At 38.1% G+C, this 23,566-nt stretch overlaps 1 protein-coding gene across 11 annotated transcripts in view; it reads left to right on the forward strand.

Moving 5' to 3' along the window:
- The window catches only part of PPP2R5E (protein phosphatase 2 regulatory subunit B'epsilon), a 139,030-nt gene that overhangs the window by 88,364 nt on the left and 27,100 nt on the right, over window positions 1-23,566 (forward strand). For 9 of the 11 annotated variants that reach the window (XR_006741227.1, XR_006741228.1, XR_006741229.1 and 6 more), the window contains exons 4-5: window positions 4,097-4,198; window positions 11,053-11,145. The exons of 1 other annotated variant lie outside the window; for it this stretch is intronic. Coding sequence is in view for 7 of the 10 variants with exons in the window: in XM_045579925.1 (XP_045435881.1) it covers window positions 4,097-4,198; window positions 11,053-11,145 (195 nt within the window). In the remaining 3 variants the exon portion in view is untranslated. The remainder of the gene's footprint in view (window positions 1-4,096; window positions 4,199-11,052; window positions 11,146-23,566) is intronic. One more of the 11 variants, XM_036434567.2, reaches the window with a different exon arrangement.

Below are 23,566 nucleotides of genomic sequence, written 5' to 3' on the forward strand. Positions count from 1 at the left end.
GGCACTCAGAAATTAGTAAGGAAATTCTTAGGGGGCTCAAAATCTAATTGGGAGAGATAAGAGAAGGGATGGGAGGAATAGGAATACCAGAGAAGGAAACTATTATAATCATCTAGATATTTGGTGATGGGGTTCTGACCCAGACAGTGGGAATGAAGGATTGTTATATTTCCCTGTTAGTGCTGAGCAAGGCCATCAGCTTATACATGAAATAGAGGCCTGATGCATGAAATTCATATAAGGGGTTGGCCATGGTGGCCACCTCTGCCTTTGCCTCTGCCTCGGTAGCTTCATCCTGAAGGTCGCCTGGAAGGACCTCTGGTCTAATTAGCATATTATGCTTTTATTGTTATAGATTATAGATGTCTTCAGGTAGGTAGTTTTCATGGGTGCCATTGAGGGTCACTGGCAGGCCAAGACTTAGGAAGAAGATTATGAGAGGTGAGAAAATGAAAGAATAATAAAAATAATAAAAAGAAATGGGGAGGCAGAAGGTTCTATCTGAGGAAAAAGATATATAAAGAAGTAAGGTTCATACATGGTCTTCTTGTGTGGGGATAGAGGCGGTATGCCAGAGAAAGACCCTGAAAACCAACCCTCTGTGCCTATTGGGGCAATGTGTTGCCTTGAAAAACTCATAAACTCTTTGAATCTCACTTCTTATTTATAAGAAGAAAGTGCTGGATAAAGAAGTTTCTAATATCTGATTCTGAAAGCTACTTTGTGGAGTCTCTAATGCTAGATTTTCTATTTATTTTAAGATCTGCTCCTCCCATTTCTCAGCCTTGTTTTTTGTCCTTATCGCCACTTATTGGAGGTCAGGCCAGGGCCTTCAAGCTTTTAGTTTGATTCCAGCATTCAATGTTTATTATATCTTTAGTATGAAAACGAATTAGACTACCTAAAGACACTTTTTATCTTCTCTTCTCCCTTCCCTTCCCTCCCTAACCCTAACCCCTCCTTTCCCCTCCCCTCCTCTTTAAAATTCAGTATTTTGTATAAGATGCACAGCTCACTGAACCATGTTATTTATTTTTATATTTATTTTATTTATTTATTTATTTATTTACTTATTTATTTATTTATTTATTTTATTGATTTCAGAGGAAGGGAGAGAGGGGTAGAAACATCAATGATGAGAGAGAATCATGGATTGGCTGCCTCCTGCACACCCCCTGCTGGGGCTGGAGCCTACAACTTGAGCATGTGGCCTGACTAGGAATCAAGCCATGATCTCCTGGTTTATGGGGTTGATGCTCAACCACTGAACCACACTGGCCAGGGCACACTTTTATTTTGTGAATATTTATTGGATGCTTTGTATATGCTAGGAAGACAAATGTGAATATGACATTGAATATTCCTGATTAGTGGGGAGAGAAAAACAAATAAGTAAACAGATAATTACTATAGCATATGGTGGGCACTGTCAGAGAGTTGATGTGTCCAGGAATACAGGGGAACAGAAGTTTCTATCTATCCAGATTTTTACTATATAGAAGCCTGTTTAAAAAAATTTTTTTTTTTAAACTTTTATGGTTTACTTTCATATCTCAGGAGAGGAAGAAAACTTGTTACAAATGTAGTAAATATAAATGATTTAATTAGAATGAAAACTCAATTCAGTTTTTGAAATATGTGTATAGTTTAATGATTTGAAAGCAAATTATTAAAAAACCTTTGTCCTTGTGATTGCAGTATTGAAGAGAAGTCAAAAGTTGATGGTCATGAAAAATCACTAGTTTCTTTGTATATTTAATTTCTAATAATCATTGGAAGGGACAAAAGTGAAACAGTAGCACTATGCATGCTATCATTAGCCATAACAAAAACATTTTAATATACTCTTTTTCAGTCATCTAAACTAAATTCCAGCAAAGGATGTGGTCTACCTAATCTTCTGGAATGCAGTGGTGGAGCTCAACAATTTGGGTTTGGTTGTAACTGCAACCTGAGATTCTTAAAAAAATTTCTTTATTGATTAAGGTGTACTTATTCCCCCATTACCTCCCCCCTACTCATTTTCTCATCCCCCTGTTGTCTGTGTCCATTGGTTAGACTTATATGCATGCATACAAGACCTTTGACAACCTGAGATCTTAACAACACTTGCTTTATCAATGGTAAATTGGGGATAATAACAATGTGCAATTTTTAGGGTTACCAAACCAATAGCAACTGCTTTATGGTCATCTTAATTTCAGTACAGCATTTGCTGGTATTGATTTATTTCTTAGGACATTCTTTCTTAGCTCCCGAGACCCCCAAACAATTTCTTTTCTTTAACCTCCTACTCCTTTCATTTGCCTTTCTTGACTGTTCTTTTTCTATCTGATTTCTAAATGTTGGGTGCCTGGGGACCCTTTCCCTTCTCCACTCCATTCTAAGGTGTCCCATTAGTCCCGTGGTTGTAAATGTCATGTATATGCTGATGAGTTCTTTTTTCTCCAGTCCGGACCTGGTCAGCTCTGGATTTATGTGATTGTTTCCAAGATATTGCTTGTTCCTACTACACAAACCTAACTGGATCTCTGGGTCTTCCCATCAAAACAAGCAAAGAAAGACACCCTTTTTCTTTCCGACCTCTATCTTGGGTAAATGGCCTTAAATCTATGACTCATTCTTGATTCTTTCCTTTCCTCCACCCCATATATCCAAGTCAGCAGTATGTATATTGAATCAATTTATTTCTGTCTGTCTTCTCTGTCACCATCCTAGTTCAAACCATCATCATCTCTTACTATGTCCACAGAATCTATAACTTCCTTCCTTCCTGTCTGTTCTATACATAGCTACCAGAGTCATTTTTCTATAAAGCAAAAATCAAATCATGTCATATCTCTGATTAAAATTCTCTGGTTGCTTCCTATGGCACTTAAAATAAAATCAAATCTCCTTTGCATGGCTTACACACCTGGGCTCAGTCTCTATAGCTAGGAAATAGGGAATCTGACTTTCACTAGAATGTAAGCTCCATGAGGCACAGATTTTTATCTGCATTGCTCACTGTTATTTTCCTAGTGCCTGGAACAGTGTGCACACACACAGTGAGCACTGAAATACTTGTTGAATGAATAAACACATTTAGATGATATGGGCCCCCCAAAGCCTTTTTTCTTTCTTTCTTTCAGATCAGCATATTAAAGCTTAGTATTTTCTGCACTGTATAGAAAGTCCAACAGAGGTTTCTAGTGCAGTATCTCCTTGCTGTTCCTTTATTGCTTTCAACTCATATAACTTGCTCTCTCCCCCATTTCATTCTTCTGTTTTTTCTTCAGATCTGAGGATATGTTTAGAGATAATTAGGAGATGATAGGTAAATAAGTAGGTCAATAAACAGAATAGAAATTGAAAAGGAACTCTGGGATTAGTAGCAACAACATTTAAAAATAAGCACTTTATGTAGAAATTTTGAAATATATACAAAAACAATAGAATAGTAGAATGAATCTTCATCTTGTCATCACCCAGTTAAAATAGTTACCAACTCATGGACATTCTTTGAGCAACTAGCATTTAATTTGGAAATTGCCAGTGCCTGATCTATAGAGGTTTGTATCTTATCCTGGGCTTGTTATTATTTTATTAACCAACTGAGAACAGATTAGGTCTGATTTTAAGCATGTTAGAAGAGTTCTGACCTATCTTCTCTGATTTTTTTTTGTGTGGATGCCTAAATTTCTCCATTAGTTCAACTGTAAATTTGTAAATTGTGAATAAGCCTGAGAAGGGAAATGCATGAAGCCCATTAGCAGTTATTTATATCTTAGTGTAAATTGGTTAATTAGAAGCCTGTTGACTGGTAAGTAACCAAAAGCAGGCTTTGATGGAAGGTATATAGTCTCAGGGACCTGCGGTGGGAAAGACACATAAGGACAGGGAATACTGCTCATGGGGGTAGAAGGTGCTGCTTTGCAGCTTCCAGGCTTTGCCTAGAGGCAGGCCTGACCTCAAAGCCTATAGAAAGAGGCCCTCGTTCCATTTTGGTGATATCCTGTCATCTGTCATCTGTGTTCCCTTTGGCTGGCCGTAAAGATCTGTGTAGGGCTGCCTGGGAGGTGCTTCCAAGCTAACTCTGCTGCTTGTTTATTTTTAGGTATCTTGCAATATATTCAGAACTCTCCCTCCTAGTGACAGCAATGAATTTGATCCAGAAGAAGATGAACCCACGCTTGAGGCATCATGGCCACACTTACAGGTACTTTGAACTACCATTTGTTATAAAAGAAAGATTCATTAACTTACTGGCTGATTAGCATAGGCATTTTGTGAGGGCCTTTATTCACTTAAATCAAATTAGGGAACATAATTGGGAAGTCAGAGAATGCCTTTTATGTTTCTTATTTTTGATAATTAGGATGCAAAAGAATAAAATAATAAGTTTCAGTGTAATGCTTTAGTGTGGGCCCTCCCAACAGGCAGTTCTTGTTCTTTTTATTAGAGTTTCTGTGTGAACTGCCTGCTGGAAGCTCAAGCAAGAACAGAACTGTCTTCACATTAATATTAGTTAGATGTGATTAGGTCACAGAGTACACATCTCATTTTCAGCAGTGGGTAGCCTGAGGACTTGTATGCCTGTCTTCATGATAACCACAGATGTGTTTCTTTAGCCTGCAAGGGCAAAAGCAAATTGGAATAGCTATTTCAAAGTGTTGGAAGGAGGAGCAACAGCTGAGGTAACACTTGTGTGATGGCCAGTTTTCCAATCACACTCATATACTAGGACAGATCAGGGCCATCCTGTGTCTCCTTTCCCAGTTCTAGGCCCATCTGTGTTGTATTTACTTATTCATGCCAGTCATTTTCCATCCTCCTCTCCGGGCTGTCTTCTGTAGAACAACATTTCTCAAAAGAATAGAAAAGGAAATTTAATGTAGTGAACCCCAAAGTCATCTTCACTGAGTCAGACTGTCCTCAGAGGCTAGTCCTCAGAGAACTAGCAAGGAGGGTAAGGCTGGAAAAGGAAGGATATAACTTTGTACATCTTCACCTCGAGGCAGAAGCCACTGCATCTTTGTGGCTGTGTGTGTGGTTACTGGTTGACTTTCTGAAGCACAAAATCTATCTGTATATTATAAAAGGCTAATATGCTAAGTGTCCCTCTGCCCATCTGACTGGTTGCTATGACACGCACTGACCACCAGAGGGAAGACACTCAATGCAGAAGCCATGACACACACTGGCTATTTACAGAGAAATGGCAACATGGACCTGGCACCGACAAAGCAACACTTGGCTTCCCCAAAGTGGGACACAGGCCCCGCCACCACCTTGGAACGACATCCCACCAAATTGCAGCTGATGCTGCCATGGCACAAAATGGGGCCCACAGCCCAGCCCAGCCCAGAAACAGTTGCTATGGGCACCCAGGTAATGAAGTCACGTAGCAATGTCCAACTTCTCCTGTAGCCTCCTTGCAGTTTCTTCAGCCCAGGAACATGATTTGCTTTATAGCCAGGTGTAAACATTTCACACTTTAACCAAATGTATAGGAAATGTTTTCTCATACCTCATCTCATTTGATCCTCACAGAAGTCCTGGAGTAGGTGGATAGGAGACTCAGTGGAATCCTATTTTCTTTTCATTAGCCAGAAAACAGAGATTTAGAAAGTTTAGAAACTTGACCCAAGTGAAAAGAAGTAAGAAATGGTGGACCTTGAAAATGATTTCAGGTTTTCTCACTGCGCAGAATATAGTCAAACACTGCTGCAGTTAAATATTTTACCCTTTGTTCTTCCTGTGTGATCTACAATAATAATGTGCTTTGTGTTGATATTTACTACTTTGTTGCTGACAATTACCTGAAAGAGAAGTTGGAGTGCTTCACTGGGCTGGAAAAAGTTTAGCTACATCAGAAAGCAAATCTAATTAAGCAACTTTATTCTATATACATAAAAGGCTAACTTGACTTGCATATTCATGATACATATAAAGCTCTCACTGATGCCAATTGCACGCATGTTTATATCTGTCATTGTTTGATTGTGAATTTGGTTGACACTTCTATTATAGAGAAAGAGCAAGTAGCGATATTAAAATATTCCTTCTAATTAATTTCCTTTCAATGTTCATGAATTTGTGCACCAGGCCACTAGTTTTGACATAAATTTGCAGCATTCCCTGTCTTGCTTTGACAACTCAAGGTTGCTACAGATATACATGTATGTTATTTCCTAGTTATGTAGAGAATTTTCAGGGGCTCTGCTCTCATCTTTTACCAGGGCATATTATACATATGTATTTATCCTACTAGTGCCAAGATTGAGTAAATTAAAATGCTGTTGCTGATTTACTATCTTAGATGCCTGGTGTTTTGTTTTTTTTTAAGGTTCTAGACATGCTGTATACATTCTAAGAGATTTGCAAAACTATTTGTGCCTTTCATGTGACAAAAATCCAAAAAACAGAATTACTCTTTTGAATGTGTGGACTCCTTGTCATGTCTTATTCTTAATGCTTGGCAGCAGTTTATAGAAGTGCACTGTAATCTGAAAAAAATTTAAAAAGAAAACAAACAGAAAAAGATAATCTCCTCTGGAAAGTTCCACATTTTATGGTAGAAGAGACAGGAAAAGAGGTATCTTTAAAGATTCAACTTGTCTCTCTCACATAGATATTTCTCTCTCTGTCTCCCTCCCTTGCACTCTCTCTAAAAAATTAGTGGAAAAATAACCTTGGGTGAGGATTAACAAAACCAACCAACCAACCAACCAACCAACCAACCAACCAACCAACAGAAAGACTATGATTTTACAGAACTTCCATTTGCAGTTAAGGGATTGTTTTTAATGCTTTTCACCTGAGACTGAAAAACAGGAATGCTAAGTCTTTTTATTTATGTTTCTTAGGGAATTCTTTTATGTGACCTTGAAAAGCAATTGATCCTTCCCAAGTCCTCAATCTTTTCCTTTAGAAAGTCAAGGGAGATTTTTGATTCTGAGATAAAATCTGTCTCCTAAGAACATTTATAGTTATTAATAAACTAGAGGCCCGATGCATGAAATTTGTGCAAGAGTAGGTCTTCCTTCCCCTGACTTCTGGCACCGGCTTCTCTCTGGCACCTGGGACTCTGGCTTCCCTCACAGCCCCAGTTTCGTCTAGAACAGGGGTCTTCAAACTACGGCCCGAGGGCCACATGCGGCCCGCAGAGGAGTCTGATCTGGCCCGCCAGGTTTTTTGGGCAGTGAGCGCAGCCGAGGTGTTACAGTAGGAATTAGTAGTTCATATAGTCCGGCCCTCCAGCTCTCTGAGGGACCGTGATCTGGCCCCCACTTTAAAAAGTTTGAGGACGCCTGGTCTAGAAGGTCATCCCGAAGGTCTTGCGGAAGGTCGCCCGGAAGGATGCCCAGTCTAATTAGCATGTTACACTTTCATTATATAGGATGTGTCTGAAGTGCTTTCACCATGCTTAAAGGGACTGAGGGGAGAGGGTACCTTGCTAATTCCGGTGGAAAGCCATGCAGTTGGGTCTGGAAGACAAGAATCTCTCCACTCTGTGGGAGTCAAGAGAAAGATGAAACCCCTTGAATGGGTTACTTGAAAAAGCCTTCCATTCTATTTATAAAACTATGATTTCAAAGATTAGTGTATTGAAAAAAGAACGGTTCTAGGAGGTGTTGGGACTCAGGTGTTCCTACGACTAGGAGGACAAGTATTATACAACTGGAAGTCTTCAGATCATTAGAAAAGGAGTTTTTCTGAATTCAGAGAGCTTCGAAGACAAAAACATCTATAATAATAAAAGTATAATATGTTAATTAGACCTGATGCCCTTCTGGATGAAGCTGAGGCTTCGAGGGAAGCCTGGGTCCTGGAGGAAGCCTGGATCCTGGGTACCGGAGGGAAGCTGAAGCCAGCAGCTAGGGGAAGGAAAGCTACTCTTGCACAAATTTCGTGCGATTGGGCCTCTAGTAGTTTTATAAAAAAGTATAATTCTAATGTGAATCTAGTGTTAAATTAGTGTCTGAAGTTAAAAGGTTACTACATGATACATTTGGGCTACTGGTATCTGCATGCCCTTAGTGGGGGACCTGAAACCTGATTTCCAGTGATCTAAACAAGGCCATCAAAGCTAGTTTTATAATAATACTCCCTTACTCGCTCTTTTCACTGTGTTGCCATTTGCGCTGATAGTTGTAGAACGATGGTGGTTGAAATTGTGCCTCAGCACAAATCAAGGCATTTGTGTCAAACTGGCTGGAAGTCTTCTTCACTGCCACATATTTGCAATTAAAAAAAAAAAAAGTTTCAACTAAGAATATCCTTGAAATGAATATTATAATTATGACCCTTGTTCAATAAGAAACTGGTTATGTGAAATCTCTTCTGCTTAATAAGTAATTTTAAAAAAATTAAGTGGAGCCTTAGCTGGTTTGTCTTAATAGAGTATAGGCCTGCAGATCTAAAGGTCCCGTGTTCATCAACGGCAAGTACCTTGGTTGCATGCTCCTCCCCATTCCTGGCCCTCAGGGAGTGGGTCCTCAGGGTGCTTTCAGGAGGCAACCAATCAATGTGTTTCTCTCACATCGATATTTCTCTCTGTCTTTCCCTCTCTCTTCCTCTCTTTCTAAAAATCAATGGAAAAATATCCTCAGGTGAGGATTAAAAAATATTCAGTGGAGCCTGGCCAGTGTGGATTGACCCATGAACCAGGAGGTCACAGTGTGATTCCTAGTCAGACTCATGCCTAGGTTGTGGGTTTGATCCCCAGTAGAAGTGTGCAAGAGGCAGCCAGTAGATGATTCATTCTCATCATTGATGTTTCTGGCTGTCTCTCCCTCTCCCTTCCTCTCTGAAATCAATAAAAATATACTAAAAAGAAAGAAGAAAAAAAAAACTATCCATCTTATTTAGAAAATGACATGTGACATATTCGTCCCCTCCCCCAAAAAAGAATGTCCTTGAAGAAGCAACAAAATTATTAATTTTATTACATCTTGACCTTTGAATACACATGTAACAGAAATATTCTTCATGAAGAAATGGAAAGCATGCACAAAGCACATCTGCTTACCGAAGTGCGAGGGGGTCTTGTGCAGACCCTAGAAGCACTTGTGTGATTGCTTTGAGTTCGAGCCAAGCTGTTTTTCATCAAATGTTTTTTACATGAAGGCATGCCTAACACTCTAGGATTATTGCAGCTTGGACATTTGGTGGATATTTTTTCTAAAATGGACAAAGAAAACAATTGTTGGCACTAATGCAGAGCATTCAAACAAAATTTAGAATTAAAATTTGAGAGACTTGTATCTGTCACCTTGAACTTTACAGGTTTCAAAAGCTTAGTTTTTTGATAAAATTGGAGATATTAAGGAATGTGACTAGTGAAATGTGTCAACATTTGAAGATTCACATAACACAGTGGACCAGTGTTTTCCAGTTGACCAGTAAATGATGTTAGGAAGCCACACATGGATAAAGATCTATTCAGAGATCTGCAAGACAGATTATTGGAATTTAATGTAATAGAGTATGAAGCATTCACTGATAAGGTTTCACATTCTGCATTGCAACTCATCTTTAAGAAACGACTGTTTGTCGAGTTGTAGTGTGGTTTCAAAGAAAAATATTCCAATTATGTGAAAAGACTGAAAATATGATATGGGCTAGATCTGTGTGAAGCTTGATTTTCTTTATCTACTTGAATCCAAACAGATTGAATACTGAAGCAGATAAGACAACTATAGTTGTTTTCTAACATGTCTTTAAAGAGACTTGCAAAAGTAAAAAGCAGTGCCTCTCTTCTCAATGATATTTTGGAAAATAAAGTTACTTTTACAAAATATATGATTTATGTTAACATGTAATATATTTTATTTGTTTTAAAGTGAAATAAGAAATACATACTTAAAATGTTTTTGTTTTTATTTCTAATTATACTATAATCTAAATATTCTATATTATATATAAACAAAAGCTTTTTGGGGTCCTTCATCATTTTTAACTGTAAAGTGAAACTAAAAAGCTTGAGAGTGCTGTTTTAGGCAACAGTGACAGTGGTGATATTAGTTATTCCTGTGTAGAGAAATTAACTTGCATAGGGCTACACAAATAGTGAGGAACAGAGCTGGGCTTACAACCCAATGTCTGTCTGTCTCTTAAAAATTCTTATTTTAATATACTGCTGTGTACTATACTAGGATCTTGTGTATACTTTAGCATAGATTTATTATGCAAAGAGCATAAACAGTGATCTACTGTTTATCAGAACAGTTATTAAGGTTGATTCTTCAGACGAGAATGTTCTTACTCTTTGCAGATGAGAATATTCTGCCATCCTATGTTGCTTAGAGGAGTGTAAATTGCCATAAACTTTCTGAAAGGAAATATTTCAGTGATTATTGAAAATTCTGGAATGTTTTAATATCTAGTAGTGGATTTTAATAATCCCACTTCTAGAAGAATTTCTTCATAAAATAATTTAGCAAGTGCACACTGATGTATGTTATATGATATTCATTGTGGCATAATTTGAGAAGTAATTCAAAATTACTTAAATGTCCAAGCATAAGAGATTTCGTATAATGGACAACTTATATTACTGAGAAAAATGGCTTAGGTATTGCTAACACAAATTGTTCATAATATATTATTAAGGGGGTAAAATAGCTTATGAAATGATATAAAATATATTTATAATACATTGGTGTATTGTAGAACTATAGAGAAAAATTGTGAGGTTGATACATTGAAATCTTAAAAGTGGTTATCTCTGAATGACAAAATTATGGGGGATTTTTATTTGCTTTATTTGGCTGTATTTCCTAATTTTTAATTTAAAATGTTAAAAAACCTAACACAACTGTGAGTCACAATGAAAAGTTAGCGGGTTTAACTAGTCCATTTATATTAAAACCCAATTTTCTAAGCCCAGTCATGTTTTCTCTTATAGATTTTTTAAGAAGTTAAAGTATAGCTGATGTATAATGTTAGTTTCAGATGTATATCATAGCGAATCAACATTTAAGACCTGTCAGTTTTAGTGTTGCAGGCTTTATGGTTTTGATACTATTCTCAGTGTATTATAATTCGAATTTAATTGTGTTGTTGCAGCTTGTATATGAATTTTTCATACGATTTTTGGAAAGCCAAGAATTCCAACCCAGCATTGCCAAAAAATACATAGATCAGAAATTTGTATTACAGGTAAGCAAATTCTTGTGATTGCATGTATTTGTTATTCATTTGATAATATTTCATCTCTTTTTTTTTTAATGTTTTTAAAATCTAGCAATGGCATTTATATCACTTTGCAAACAAGTGTATATATGGGTGGGGCAAAAGTAGATCAGTTGTTCATGTGAAAAATAATAAATAATAATATAAGAATACATAATAATACCAGAATAAACTGTTTTGCATACTCATACCTGTAAACCTACTTTTGCCCTACCCTGTCTACATAAGTTAGTTTCCATTAATACCCATTGAAAGTAATAACTGTCTCTTCAATTTATTGTTCTAGAAATTAATTACATTTTAATAGAAAGGAATGCTAATGCCTAAATCCTTTCAGTTTTTCCCCCTAAAATTTAGTTATAAAGGAATTTTATTTTTGTAACCCTAGTTTGCTTGAAAACTACTATTTGCATAAGGAATTTTAAGGAAATATTTTACAGATCTGATAAAACTGAGTAGGCATGATTCATAATCTTTAATAAACAATCAAAGTCAGAGTATTGGTGAGTTTTCACAGCTAGGAAATGGCACAGATCAACACTTTAAAATTTCTTTGAACGCATTTACTTCCACCTATCTGTTTGGAACTTATCAGAGTATGTATTTTTCCTGATTTGTCATTTTACATTTTATATCACAGATAACATCTTCCTTTTTACCTGGGACTTGGGTACTTTTGTGGCACTGAGTATGTAGTCAACATACTCACTTGACTCCTTTCTCTAGTTGACATTCATCTATAAAAGTGGGTAATTTAGCCAGCTGGTGTATGGTTCCTTTCTAAGTGATACATGGATACCTCATGTAGAAAAGAACAAATATCTACTTCCAAGGGAGCTAAGTGTCCCACCAGTGAGAACTTCAAGTTTAAACCACTCATTTGGCAGGAAATTGATCTTCTCTATGTCTTACCTAGAAAAAGTGTGATAATTTTCAGGATGGCCTCATTCTCCCTAATTAAATGAATACATTTAGAATTCTGGATTTATTAGGTTGAATCATAGCTGATATTTTGACTGTTTTTGACATTCAAAACACAGCAGTTTCTTGTGGTTCAGTCTAGTAGAATGCCAGAAGCAGGCTAGTTCCAAGGAACCGAGGGTCATGGAGGTTCCTGAACATCCCCAGTTATGTGGCTGAGTGGAATTAAACCCGGATAGGGGCCTGTGGCACACCTTTAGCTGTCAGCTAAGAGGTGGAAAGGAGTAGCTGTGCCTTGCCTGATTCATTAGCACCTGTACCCCTCTTTCCCTCTTGCTATGTGGGCAAATCATTGAACTATACTGCAAATTTAGCATGCATTGATATCATACTGGGGAATCATGTCTCACACCTTAACATGGAAGCTTTGGAAAATTGAGGTTTGACATGTACTTAGAGGCAGGTAAGTAGGTGGGTAGACTGACCCAAATTCTTATACCAAGAAGGCAAAATGCATGTCAGATAAAATGAACACAAGACATAACAAGTCTGTGTTTGTATTGGAAAGCCCTTGCATTGATATCACACTGTATAGTCTCAGAGCTCCTTTACCTGCGTTGTCTAATTTGATTTGCACAACAATCTAGAATAGACATGGCTAAGTTTTATGCCCATTTTATAGATGAATGAACTGAGGTCTAGAAAGATCAAGTTTTCTCAAGCATATCTTCTGTTTTTCTGCCTATTGCTCCATGATGGCTCCTTGTGATTCCGAACCTCACAGTAACTTGGAATGACTTCAAGGCAGGAGTATCCCTTACTTCTCTACGCTAATGAAATAACTAGGTTCTCTTATACTTTTAATAAATTAAACTGCCTTAGAGGATCAGATAATGATTCCACAGTAAAGCCTCTGTTTAGTTAACATGGAAACAATAAATTCTACAATTGTACTATAAAGCTAGTGCTTTCTTTTTTTGTTTTAAATTTTTTAAAATTGATTTCAGAACAGAAGGGAGAGAAACATCAATGTTGAGAGAGAATTATCCATTGGCTGGCTCCTGCATTGTCCCCTGCTGGGGATTGATCTCAAAACTCAGGCATGTGGCCTGAAAGGGAATCAAACCATGACCTTCTGATTCATGGGTCAACACTCAACCACTGGGCCACACAGGCTGGGCACTAGTGCTTTCTTTACTTGAAAAGCATGCCGGCCCAGCTCAGTGTGCTCTCCATGGTCAATGGCTACTGACAGTAATGAAGCTCAGTAAGATGAGACTAGCAGAGAAATACAGACTGGGAAAGGATGTTTTGGTTATCTATTCTAGTTCTTTGAAACTTTGATCAGGGGTAGACCTCAGTTTACCTCTTTTCAGTGAGGAGAGGCCACATACACAGGCAGCCTGCTCCATTTTTTTATGGAAAGTTTTTTTTATGTTAAACCTTCTAATTTAGCTTTATGCATATTGTTGTAAAGTGATGGTTTCCCTTGTTTTCTTATTTATTTATTTATTTATTTATTTATCTATTTATTTATTTAGTGTGTGTGTGTATGTTTTAATCTAGGTGTAGGATCTGATATATATTCCTGTAGAATGTCATTTTTCCTCAGACTTTTTAAATCTTTCAGGATCTTGGATCTGTCATCCACCTTATTCACTAGTCTTTGATTTTAATCTCATCTGTGACCTTCTTAAATATGCTGGCTATTGTTTTTACAAATGGATTAAAATTGCTAAACTAGCTTAGACTGAGGATAGGGGCCTGTGGCACACCTTTAGCAACTTCCTTTTACTGTAGGTCGGGTTCATTCATCAGCAGTCTTTAAATTGCATCGTTGAACCAGTCAGGAATTTACTCTGATGTCACATCCTTCCTGTGTTTTAAAATTCTGTTCATGCCCTGGGCAGATGTGCTCAATGGTTAGAATGCCAGTCAAAACTGGTGAAGTTGTGAGTTGATTCTCAGTCTGTTGCCCCTGCTTGGGGCGTGTGTGGGAGGCAACCAATCAATATCAGTTTCTCTCCGTCTATCTGACCCTCCCTCTCTCCCTTTCTTCCTCCTTCCCTCCCTCCCAATCTCTCTGAAAAACTGTGGGGAAAAAAATGTCCTCTGGTGAGGATTAACCAAAAATATTCTGTTCAAAGTGTATGGTAGAAGCCAGAATGTTGTGGTTACAGCATTCCCCTCCTCTGTGGGCTTTGGAACTTGATCTTAAAAAGGAATGCCATTCATCTGCCTCGAGGCATTAGTGAATTTCTGGGTCTTTTGCTGTGTACTGGTAAAGTTACTTTAAGTACTTATAAACCATAGGGGTTGATAGTCTGTCCTCAAGTCTTGCCAAAGACAAGAAATAAAGTATCTGAAATATGGTAGCAACCATACTTGGGTAAAAACTGCTGTTTGAATTTTAACCCTGCTAATCTGGCTTCAGCATTCCCTTACTTGCTTAAACAATAGGGTAGTTACAGGAGGTTGATTCCCACTGACTCAGTAGCTTCAGGGGAGAAACTATAGATAACCTTTAGAGATTAACCTCTGAGTTCTGCTTCTGTATTATCGGCAAGATAGGACCACATTCCAATGTTCCCAGCCTTTAGAATTTAGAATAAAGGAAAATTCCTGTGGTTTGATCCTTTAAAAAGACTTGTCTACACCTGGAACAGTTCGGTTGGTCGTGTGGAGTTCACCTGCGTGTGGTGTTCTTGCGGCTGTCCTGGCCAGTTTTTCAATAAATTACTGCCTGCTTTTTAAAAAATCAATCATCAGCCTCCAGTAGTCTTATTTTGAACCCAGGGTTCAACCCCACAACAGTATCAATAATAAAGTCCATCCATTTATACTTTACTTTTTCAGGCCCTGCCTCATTTTTACAAACTTTTGCTTTCTTTACATTCTTCTGGATCTCTTGATAAACTCAACCTTTAGACCAGGGCTCACCCCAGTTTCTAAACCAGTCATGAAAGGGATGGTTGTTGGCAGATTCAATGGCACCATTGAGTAGTACTTGAATATAATCATATGACTAGCCAGTTTGTTAACTGTCATGTTGGGTATAAGCCCTGGATGCCAGTTAGCTGCCATTCTTCAGAATACCCTCTTCATTGATGTTGGTAACCTATAAAGCTGGTCTCCTGTTCCTTTTCCTACTGCTGATGACTTACCTTGGATCTCAGCACCTTCAAGGAGTAGGGCTCAAATCCCTGCCTGCTGCTTCTGAGCTCCCTTCCTGGGAAGTTTGGTCCTGACTTGGTTTATGCTGGAAATGAATGGGTCTTTAGGAGCTTGAGACATTATTGTTAGTGAGACTCCACCCTGTGGTAACATTTACCTTGTTTCTTTTCTTTGACCAGATTTCTTATTCTCTGTGGATTCTTAAATACCTCAAAGAGAATTTTGGTGGTCTTAATATATCACTTATAAAAAAATGTTTTTATTGATTTTTAAAGAGAGAGAGAAAGGGAGAGGAAAACAGAGATAGAGACATCTATTCTAGAAGAACATCAATTAGCTGCCTCCTGCACACCCCCTACTGGGGACTGAGCCTAAAACCTAGGCATGTGCCCTGATCAGAAATCGAACCAGTGACCTCTTGGTCACAATGGTTGGGCTCAACATAACACTTTTTAAATGTTAGACTTAATTTATTCTAGCAATGAGATTTAAATTTATTTTCCATAGCAGCTAACTTTTTCTTTACAACCTATTCTGACACTCATTTCCCTCTCAGTAAAGACAAAAGCAAAGAATTGAGCTATTTTAACACAATGAAGTGGAAAAAAAGTTTGGAAGTTCTGTATTTGAATCCTGAGTCCCCTGTGAACTCTTACTATATTTTAGGAGCTGAGAATATGAGCTGAGGGATAAGAAGAAACTTCTTTCAAACCCTAGTTTTTCTCCCTATTTGCAATGTGACTTAAAATAAATTTATTTACTTAATGTCCAAGGTTGAGTTTCCTTATTTGTGCCACGGGGATAACAGGATAAATGAGTCATTGTTAAGTAAAATAGGGACACATCCCCAAAGTGACAGTTGTTTGTGCTTAATTCATAATACAAAGATAGGATCCCTACCTTCAATCTTAAAACAGGAACTGAAAACTTGGGCAGATTATTGACTATTCTGAGCCTCTGTGTTTACTTCTGTAGAATGGCAATAACAGCCACCTCTTACAAGCTACAACAAGTAGGCTTGTTATGATGATAAAATGATATGAGTTGTAAAAATGTCTGCTGAGATGATGGATGGTGCATAGTAGTTTCCCATTAACTATTAATTTCTCTTTTCACACTATCCTCATATTATCTGCCCGTAATTGTAGGGTATCTTTGTTTAATTCTGTTTTTAAAAAAATCTCCAGCTTTTGAAACAAAATTTAAAGATTTATATGAAACATAATAAAATTTTGCAAAGAAAGGTTAAATAAATGTAGAAATGTAACATATTCCTAGATGGGAAAACTTGCCATCGTGCAGATATTTATAGAATCTCCAAATAATTTACACATCAGGGCAATTCTAATTGAATTTTCACTAGTTTCTTTATTTGAAAAATTTAAAATAAAATTTTTATGAAATAAAAGCTTTTGAAAAAGAAAACAAATGATATTTGCTATTAAAACATGCTGTAAAGGTAAACATTCAATTTGAATTGTGGTGTGGATAAAGGAGAATGAAATACAATAGAGGCTTGGGTAGAAAACCCCCTTCTTGGTACACCATAAAACCCGTAAGAAAATGTGTAAATAGAGAGAGATAGATAGATATATACATTAAATCGGCATAATTCTCTGAAGAGGAAATCTGTGAGTATTATATCAACTTAAATTTTGACTAAGTCCATGAGAAATAGGTATGTATACAAAGATACATGTACAAGGATATTGAATCCATCATTTTTAATAATTCTTAGAAAGATGGAAATAATTTAAAAGTTCCTCAATAGGATGTTGGTTGAATAAACTGTGGAAATTTACATAGTGAAATAATCCTAAATTTGTGAAAAGAATGAGATAGAGCTACACTTGATCTGTTTTTAAATGAAACATGTACTTTTTTGAGTAGTATGATTTTTTTTTTTTTAAGCCTCAGCCTGATATTTTAGGGAAAAGGATGATTTATATATGTACTGAAAGTTTTGGAAGGAGGTATAGAAATTGTTATTAATTGCCAGGTCTGATGTGATGATCTTCATTTTCTAATTTTTGTATTTCTCTATTTTTTGCATTAAAAAATGAACATATATGCGATAATAGGTAAGAATAGTCAAAATATTTCAGATATAAGTACATTCTCATTTGGTTGCTCTGCATAGACCTCAGCTGATTTTGTGCATTAGCCTTCCTAAGATTATTTTTGTAAGACTGTGCCATTCCTTTATACTTCACATTCATGATGTTTCCTTCCTTTCATCATTTGTATATGCCCTTTTAAAATCTGAAGCTTGATGGAAAGCTTCCTGTGTTGCCTCAGGAGCCCTTTTCAATACCTCCCATGTTTCTTACTCATCAGGAAGCAGTATAGATTACTGCTTAAGTGTAGAAAACGGGTTTGCATTCAGGCTCTACCATTTTTTAGTGTGTGACCTTGTACAAGTTATATAAGTACTCTGTGTCTCATCCGTTCTGGAAAGTAGGTGGAAAATATCCACAATGTAACAGTAATTATGTTGAAAGGATTTTGTGGAGATTTAATAATTGAATACATAAATAAGCACATAGAACAATTCTTGACACATACAACGTATTCAGTAAATGTTACACTGCTGCTGTCACCACTGATTTTATTGGGATCAGTTCTTGTTTTGAGAACCTTCTTGCATATATTTTCTTGAATAGCCTCACTCCGTGAAGTCATGTGGTGTTAGTGTATTATGTCTTACTTAGTGTGTTATATAGAGTTTTTGAAATCTGACTTTCACCATTCTAAAAATAAAAAAATAAAAACACCGTTGGACTCTAGTTTTATGATTCTTCCCTGGCTGTTGGGATTTTTAAAAGATGTTACACGTGTCCTTTCCTGTCCTTGGATTCTCATCAATTCCAATTTGCCAACTGTTTTCTTCCAATCAGTGTTGAAAGTGAATGCTTATTAGTGCCAGGAGCATGCACTTTTTAATATGTGAGAACCGGGATGGCAAATTCAAATCTTTACAGAGGCCAGACAAGTGGTACATAATGAAGTAGTCTGAATGTGACAAAAGGAGTGACTTAGGAAGCTTGGACCCTTCTGCCAGTCTGCTCCTGTTAACTGTTGGCCAGTATGTAGATAAGGGGCCAAGTGTTGCTAGATATTCTAATTTTTCAAGATAAGCTGAAAATCCAGATTTTTGTATGGGTCACAAAAAAAATGGACTGTGACCTGTACCTTTGAACAGTTTGCTGTTTCTTTTTAAATTTAAGAATGACTGGCTTGCTTAAATTTCATTGCAATTTTTATTCTAGATTTACTCAACCTTTACCATTTCTTATGTACTTAATCTTAAGTCTTTACATAAGAAAGCTGTCAGATTTATCAGAGATAGTCAATTGATTACACAGTGCACTTATATACGGTAATGTTGATTTTAGACTTACGTAGCTAACTTGGTAACTGCCTTCTATCACTGTACTGTGTAGGCTTGCCTGGGCTTATGGAACAACTTTCTCTCTTCTCAATAAAGGTAATTTTCATCTGTGTTAGGATGGTTTGGAAAATGGTTTCTTTATTATCGCCCCATTAGATTAAATGAATTGCCAAAACCTTGAGTTATTTCATTGGATGGATTTTTGTGGCAAGAGTTTAGCAGCATATTTCTAAAGACTGCTTTCAACCACTTTGCAAATCTGGAAAGCAGTTGGTGGTTGCTAAGAGACATACTATTCAAGTATCCCCATAAACATATGTACTGCTGCAGAATGCTATTTAGTAATTTGTGTATCACATTTGCAGTTATGTTAGCAGAAAGGTGCCTTATTTATTATGCAAATTATGCAAATCATTCAGCCTGTCCTTAAAAGTGACCTTTAGTTATGTTTTTAAAATCTCAAGACAAATTGGACATGACAGCTCATTAAAAAATTTAAGTTCTAAACTGAAATAAATTCCACGAGGCCTTAAATCTCAATTCCAATACAAAGAACTATTTTCTGAACAAGTTCTTGAATATGTTAAAATGTTTACATTTCTGAGTGTTTAGCAAAAACTATAAAATGTTAGAGAATTTTATCATATAGCCATTACCAATTAACAATAAATCACCTCATCCCATCCTGTCCAGCTGTAACTCAAGTACTTTAAAAAAAGGCTTCACTGCTCTGAGTCCTGCATCCAGAGCCAGCTCCATGGGTGTGCAACTGTGCAGAGGCACCGGGCTTGGAAGGGCCTTGCACTTGGCTTAATACTTTGCTGTTGCTGGCTCAAAATTTCTAATAATTTTTGAACAAGAATCACTGCATTTTCATTTTGCATTAGGACCTGCATGTTCTATAGCTAGTTATGTATCCTGAATCCATGAAGTGAATCGTTCTGTAGCATAACAGCTGTGACTTGGAAAGCTGACCAGATTGGTTGTCTTAAAGATATGTCACTGATTTTCTTGAATCAGATAAAATGAGTGCTTGAAAGAGGAAAAAGTGGACTTCCAGTTTGTGAGAAGAATGCCTAAAATTAAGAAGAGAATAGCCCTAGATGGTTTTGCTCAGCGGATAGAACATTGGCCTATGGACCAAAGGGTCCCCGGTTTGATTCTGGTCAAGGGCACATACCTCAGAGGCAATCAGTCACATCGACGTTTCTCCCTGTCTTTCCTTCTCTCTTCCACTCTCCCTAAAAATCAATGGAAAAATATCCTCGGGTAAGGATTAATTAAAAAAGAAGAAGGAGGAGGAGGGGGGGAGGGAAGAAGGGAAAGGAGAGGAAATAAAAGCTTATGATTTGTATGATTTACACCTTTCAAGTTTCTATACTCAAGTTCCTTAGAGAAGCTTATAATGTGCAACATTTAAAAAAATATATTTTTATTGCCGAAACCAGTTTGGCTCAGTGGATAGAGTGTCAGCCTGCAGACTGAAAGGTCCCAGGCTTGATTCCAGTCAAGGGCATGTACCTTGGTTGTTGGCACATCCCCATTAGAGGGTGTGCAAGAGGCAGCTGATCGATGGTTCTCTCTCATTGATGTTTCTAACTCTCTATCCCTTTCTCTTCCTCTCTTTAAAAAAATCAATAAAATATATTAAAAAAATATATTTTTATTAATTTCAGAGAGGAAAGGAGAGGGAGAGAGAGAAACATCAATGATGAGAATCATTGATTAGCTGCCTCCTGCACGCCTCCTACTGGGCATTGAGCCTGCAACCTGGGCATGTGCCCTTGATTGGAATCGAATGCTTTATCCACTGAGCCAAACCGGCTAGGACATAATGTGCAACATTAAAAAAAAAAAAAAGAATGTTTATTTCAGAGAAGGAGAGAGGGAGGGAGGGAGGGAGGGAGGGAGAGAGGGAGGGAGGGAGGGAGGGAGGGAGGGAGGGAGAGAGAGAGAGAGAGAGAGAGAGAGAGAGAGAGAGAGAGAGAGAGAGGGAAGAGAGAAGAGAGAAGAGAAAGAGAGAAAGAAAGAGAGAGGAACGTTGATGTGAGACACACACCTCCAGGCTGGGGCAGTGTTTGAACCTGCAACCAAGGTATGTGCCCAGGAATTGGACTTGTAATCCTTCACTTAGGAAATTCCAAGGGTTTTAGGAGCTATGTGTCAGGAATAATGGAAGAAGACCAAATATATATTCCTTATTATAAATTAGAGGCCCTGTGCATGAAATTTGTGCATGGGGGGGGGGGGGTTGTCCCTCAGCCCAGCCTGCACCCTCTCCAATCTGGGACCCCTTGAGGGATATCTAACTGTGCCCAATTCTAAATGGCCAGCCAGACATCCCTCTCACAATCCAGCTGGCTCCCAACTGCTCACCTGCCTGCCTTCCTGATTGCCCCTAACCGCTTCTGCCTGCCAGCCTGATCACCCCATAACCACTACCATGCCAGCCTGATTAATGCCTAACTGCTCCCCTGCCATCCTGATTGCCCCTAACTGCCCTCCCCTACAGGCCTGGTCACCCCTAACTGCCTTCCCCTGCAGGCCTGGTCACCCCTAACTGCCCTCCCCTGCAGGCTTGATTGCCCCCAACTGCCCTCCCTTGCAGATCTGGTCCCTCCCAACTGCCTTCCCCTGCTGGCCATCTTGTGTCCACATGGGGGCAGCCATCTTGTGTGTTGGAATGATGGTCAATTTGCATATTGTTCTTTTATTAGATAGGATTACAGTATTATAACAATTTTTGAGAACTATTTCTCTGAAAATGTCTTTATTCTACCCACATACTTGATTGGCATTTTGTCTATATATAGATTTATAGGTTGGAATTCAGCCTCCCTCAGAAGTTTTAAGGAATTGGTTTATTGTCTTCTATTTTCCAGTGTTGGTATTGATAAGGCCTGTGCCAGACAAACTCCTCATCCTTCATTGTGTCTTATTTTCTCTGTAAGCATTTGAGATCTACTCTTTGTTCTCAGTGTCCAGAAAATTTCAATGTGGTGCTTTGATGTGGGTCTTTGTTCACTTATTGTACAGAGGATATAAATGACTCTCTATATATTGAAGCTCATACCCTTTTTCCCCCCCTGAAAATTTGGGTTGAATTCTTCCTCAGATAATTTCCTTCTTTTCATTTTTTTTTTTTTTTTTCCTGTCCCTGTGCCCTTTTGGCATTCCACTGAGCCAAACTAGTTAGGCTAAAGTCAGTGTGTGTGTGTGTGTGTGTGTGTGTGTGTGTGTGTGTGTGTGTATGTGTATGTATATATATACACACACACACACATTTTGAAAATGAAATATACACACACACACACACACACACATACACACACACACACACACACACACACACACATATATTTCATTTTCAAAATTTAAAAGAATGTGCAGGAATGAATGAATTTCTTTGGTCAATGCCCGTTTTTAAACTGATGACCCTTCTGGTCCAGGCACCGCTGATAATGCGAAGCAATGGAATCACAAACATCAAGAATTATAATATTTCATTCAGTATTGTGTGCCCTCAACTTGTCAGTTGTTGCCAGTTTTGTACCATAAACTTTATCTTTTATGAATCCTCATAAAAAAAAAAAATTCTAGTGGCACTTTAGGACAAATTTTTCTTTGTTCAAAGCTTAGTTTGGTATCACCCATTATTTTAAATCAGTTAAATCTGAAAAGGAATGAAAATTAAGTGAGTTATCAGCTGTTAAAGTGTATATCACATGTGTCAAACACAAGGCCCGCGGGCCAAATCCGTCCCGCCAGGCCTTGCAATGTGGCCCGCACCGCGCTGTCATCACTGCACTCCGCTGCGTTTCCATCACAGTGACAGTTTATGATTGTTCAGTAAACCATTCGGCCCGCGATTTAGGCTGGATTTTAGATTTTGGCCCCTTCTCTGATTGAGTTCGACACCCCTAGTGTATATATATGTTTTTGGTGACACCCTATATTTGTCTTCTTGTTATGTTTTCATGGTAGATAGACTAATTTTAATGTTCCAGTCCTTCTGTCCCTCCCCACCCCCCTTAACATTTTGAGTTTCCAAAAGCTCTTACTTATTTTCTGAATATTTATCTGAAATAGTATCTTGTTGTTATTTCAGAGATTGGATGCACTTGTTTACTTCTGAGTCTGTTATAGATAGAACCTATCCTAATTTTGCAGTTTTTTCCTATTCCTTGTAACTATTTCCTCAGTTCTTTGCGAGCATTTTGGTCTCTGTCTTTTATGTTTCATATTTATAGTTATATTAGAGGCCCAGAGCATGAATTAGTGCATGGGTGGTGTCCCTGGACCTGGCTGGGCCCGATTGGGACTGATGGGAGCCAACTGGCCAGGGAGTGGTTGTGGGAGGACTCCAGGGCATGTCCAGTCCATCTAGCTCAGTCCCCATCAGCTGGATCCCAGTATCAAGCTAACCTACCAGCCAGAGCATCTGCCCCCTGGTGGTCAGTGCATGTCATAGTGACTGGTTGAGTGGTTGACCATATGGTCTACCAATTGGTCAGACACTTAGCATATTAGGCTTTTATACACACACACACACACACACACACACACACACACACACACACACACACACACCCTAGAGGCCTGGTGCACAAAATTTGTGCACAGGGGTGTGTGTCCCTTGGCCTAGCCTGTACCCTCTCCAATCTGGGACCACTTGAGGGATGTCCGACTGCCCTTTTAGGCTCGATCCCTCTCACAATTCAGGATTGCTATCTCCCAACTGCTTGCCTGCCTGCCTTCCTGATTGTCCCTAATCACTTCTGCCTGCCAGCCTGATTGATGCCTAACTGCTCCCCTGCTAGCCTGTTTGTCCCTAACTGCCCTTCCCTGCAGGTCTGGTCACCCCTAACTACCCTCCTCTGCAGGCCTGGTTCCCCCCAACTG

The sequence above is a fragment of the Pipistrellus kuhlii genome, unplaced genomic scaffold (assembly GCF_014108245.1).
Source record: "Pipistrellus kuhlii isolate mPipKuh1 unplaced genomic scaffold, mPipKuh1.p scaffold_m20_p_1, whole genome shotgun sequence".
NCBI lineage: Eukaryota > Metazoa > Chordata > Mammalia > Chiroptera > Vespertilionidae > Pipistrellus > Pipistrellus kuhlii.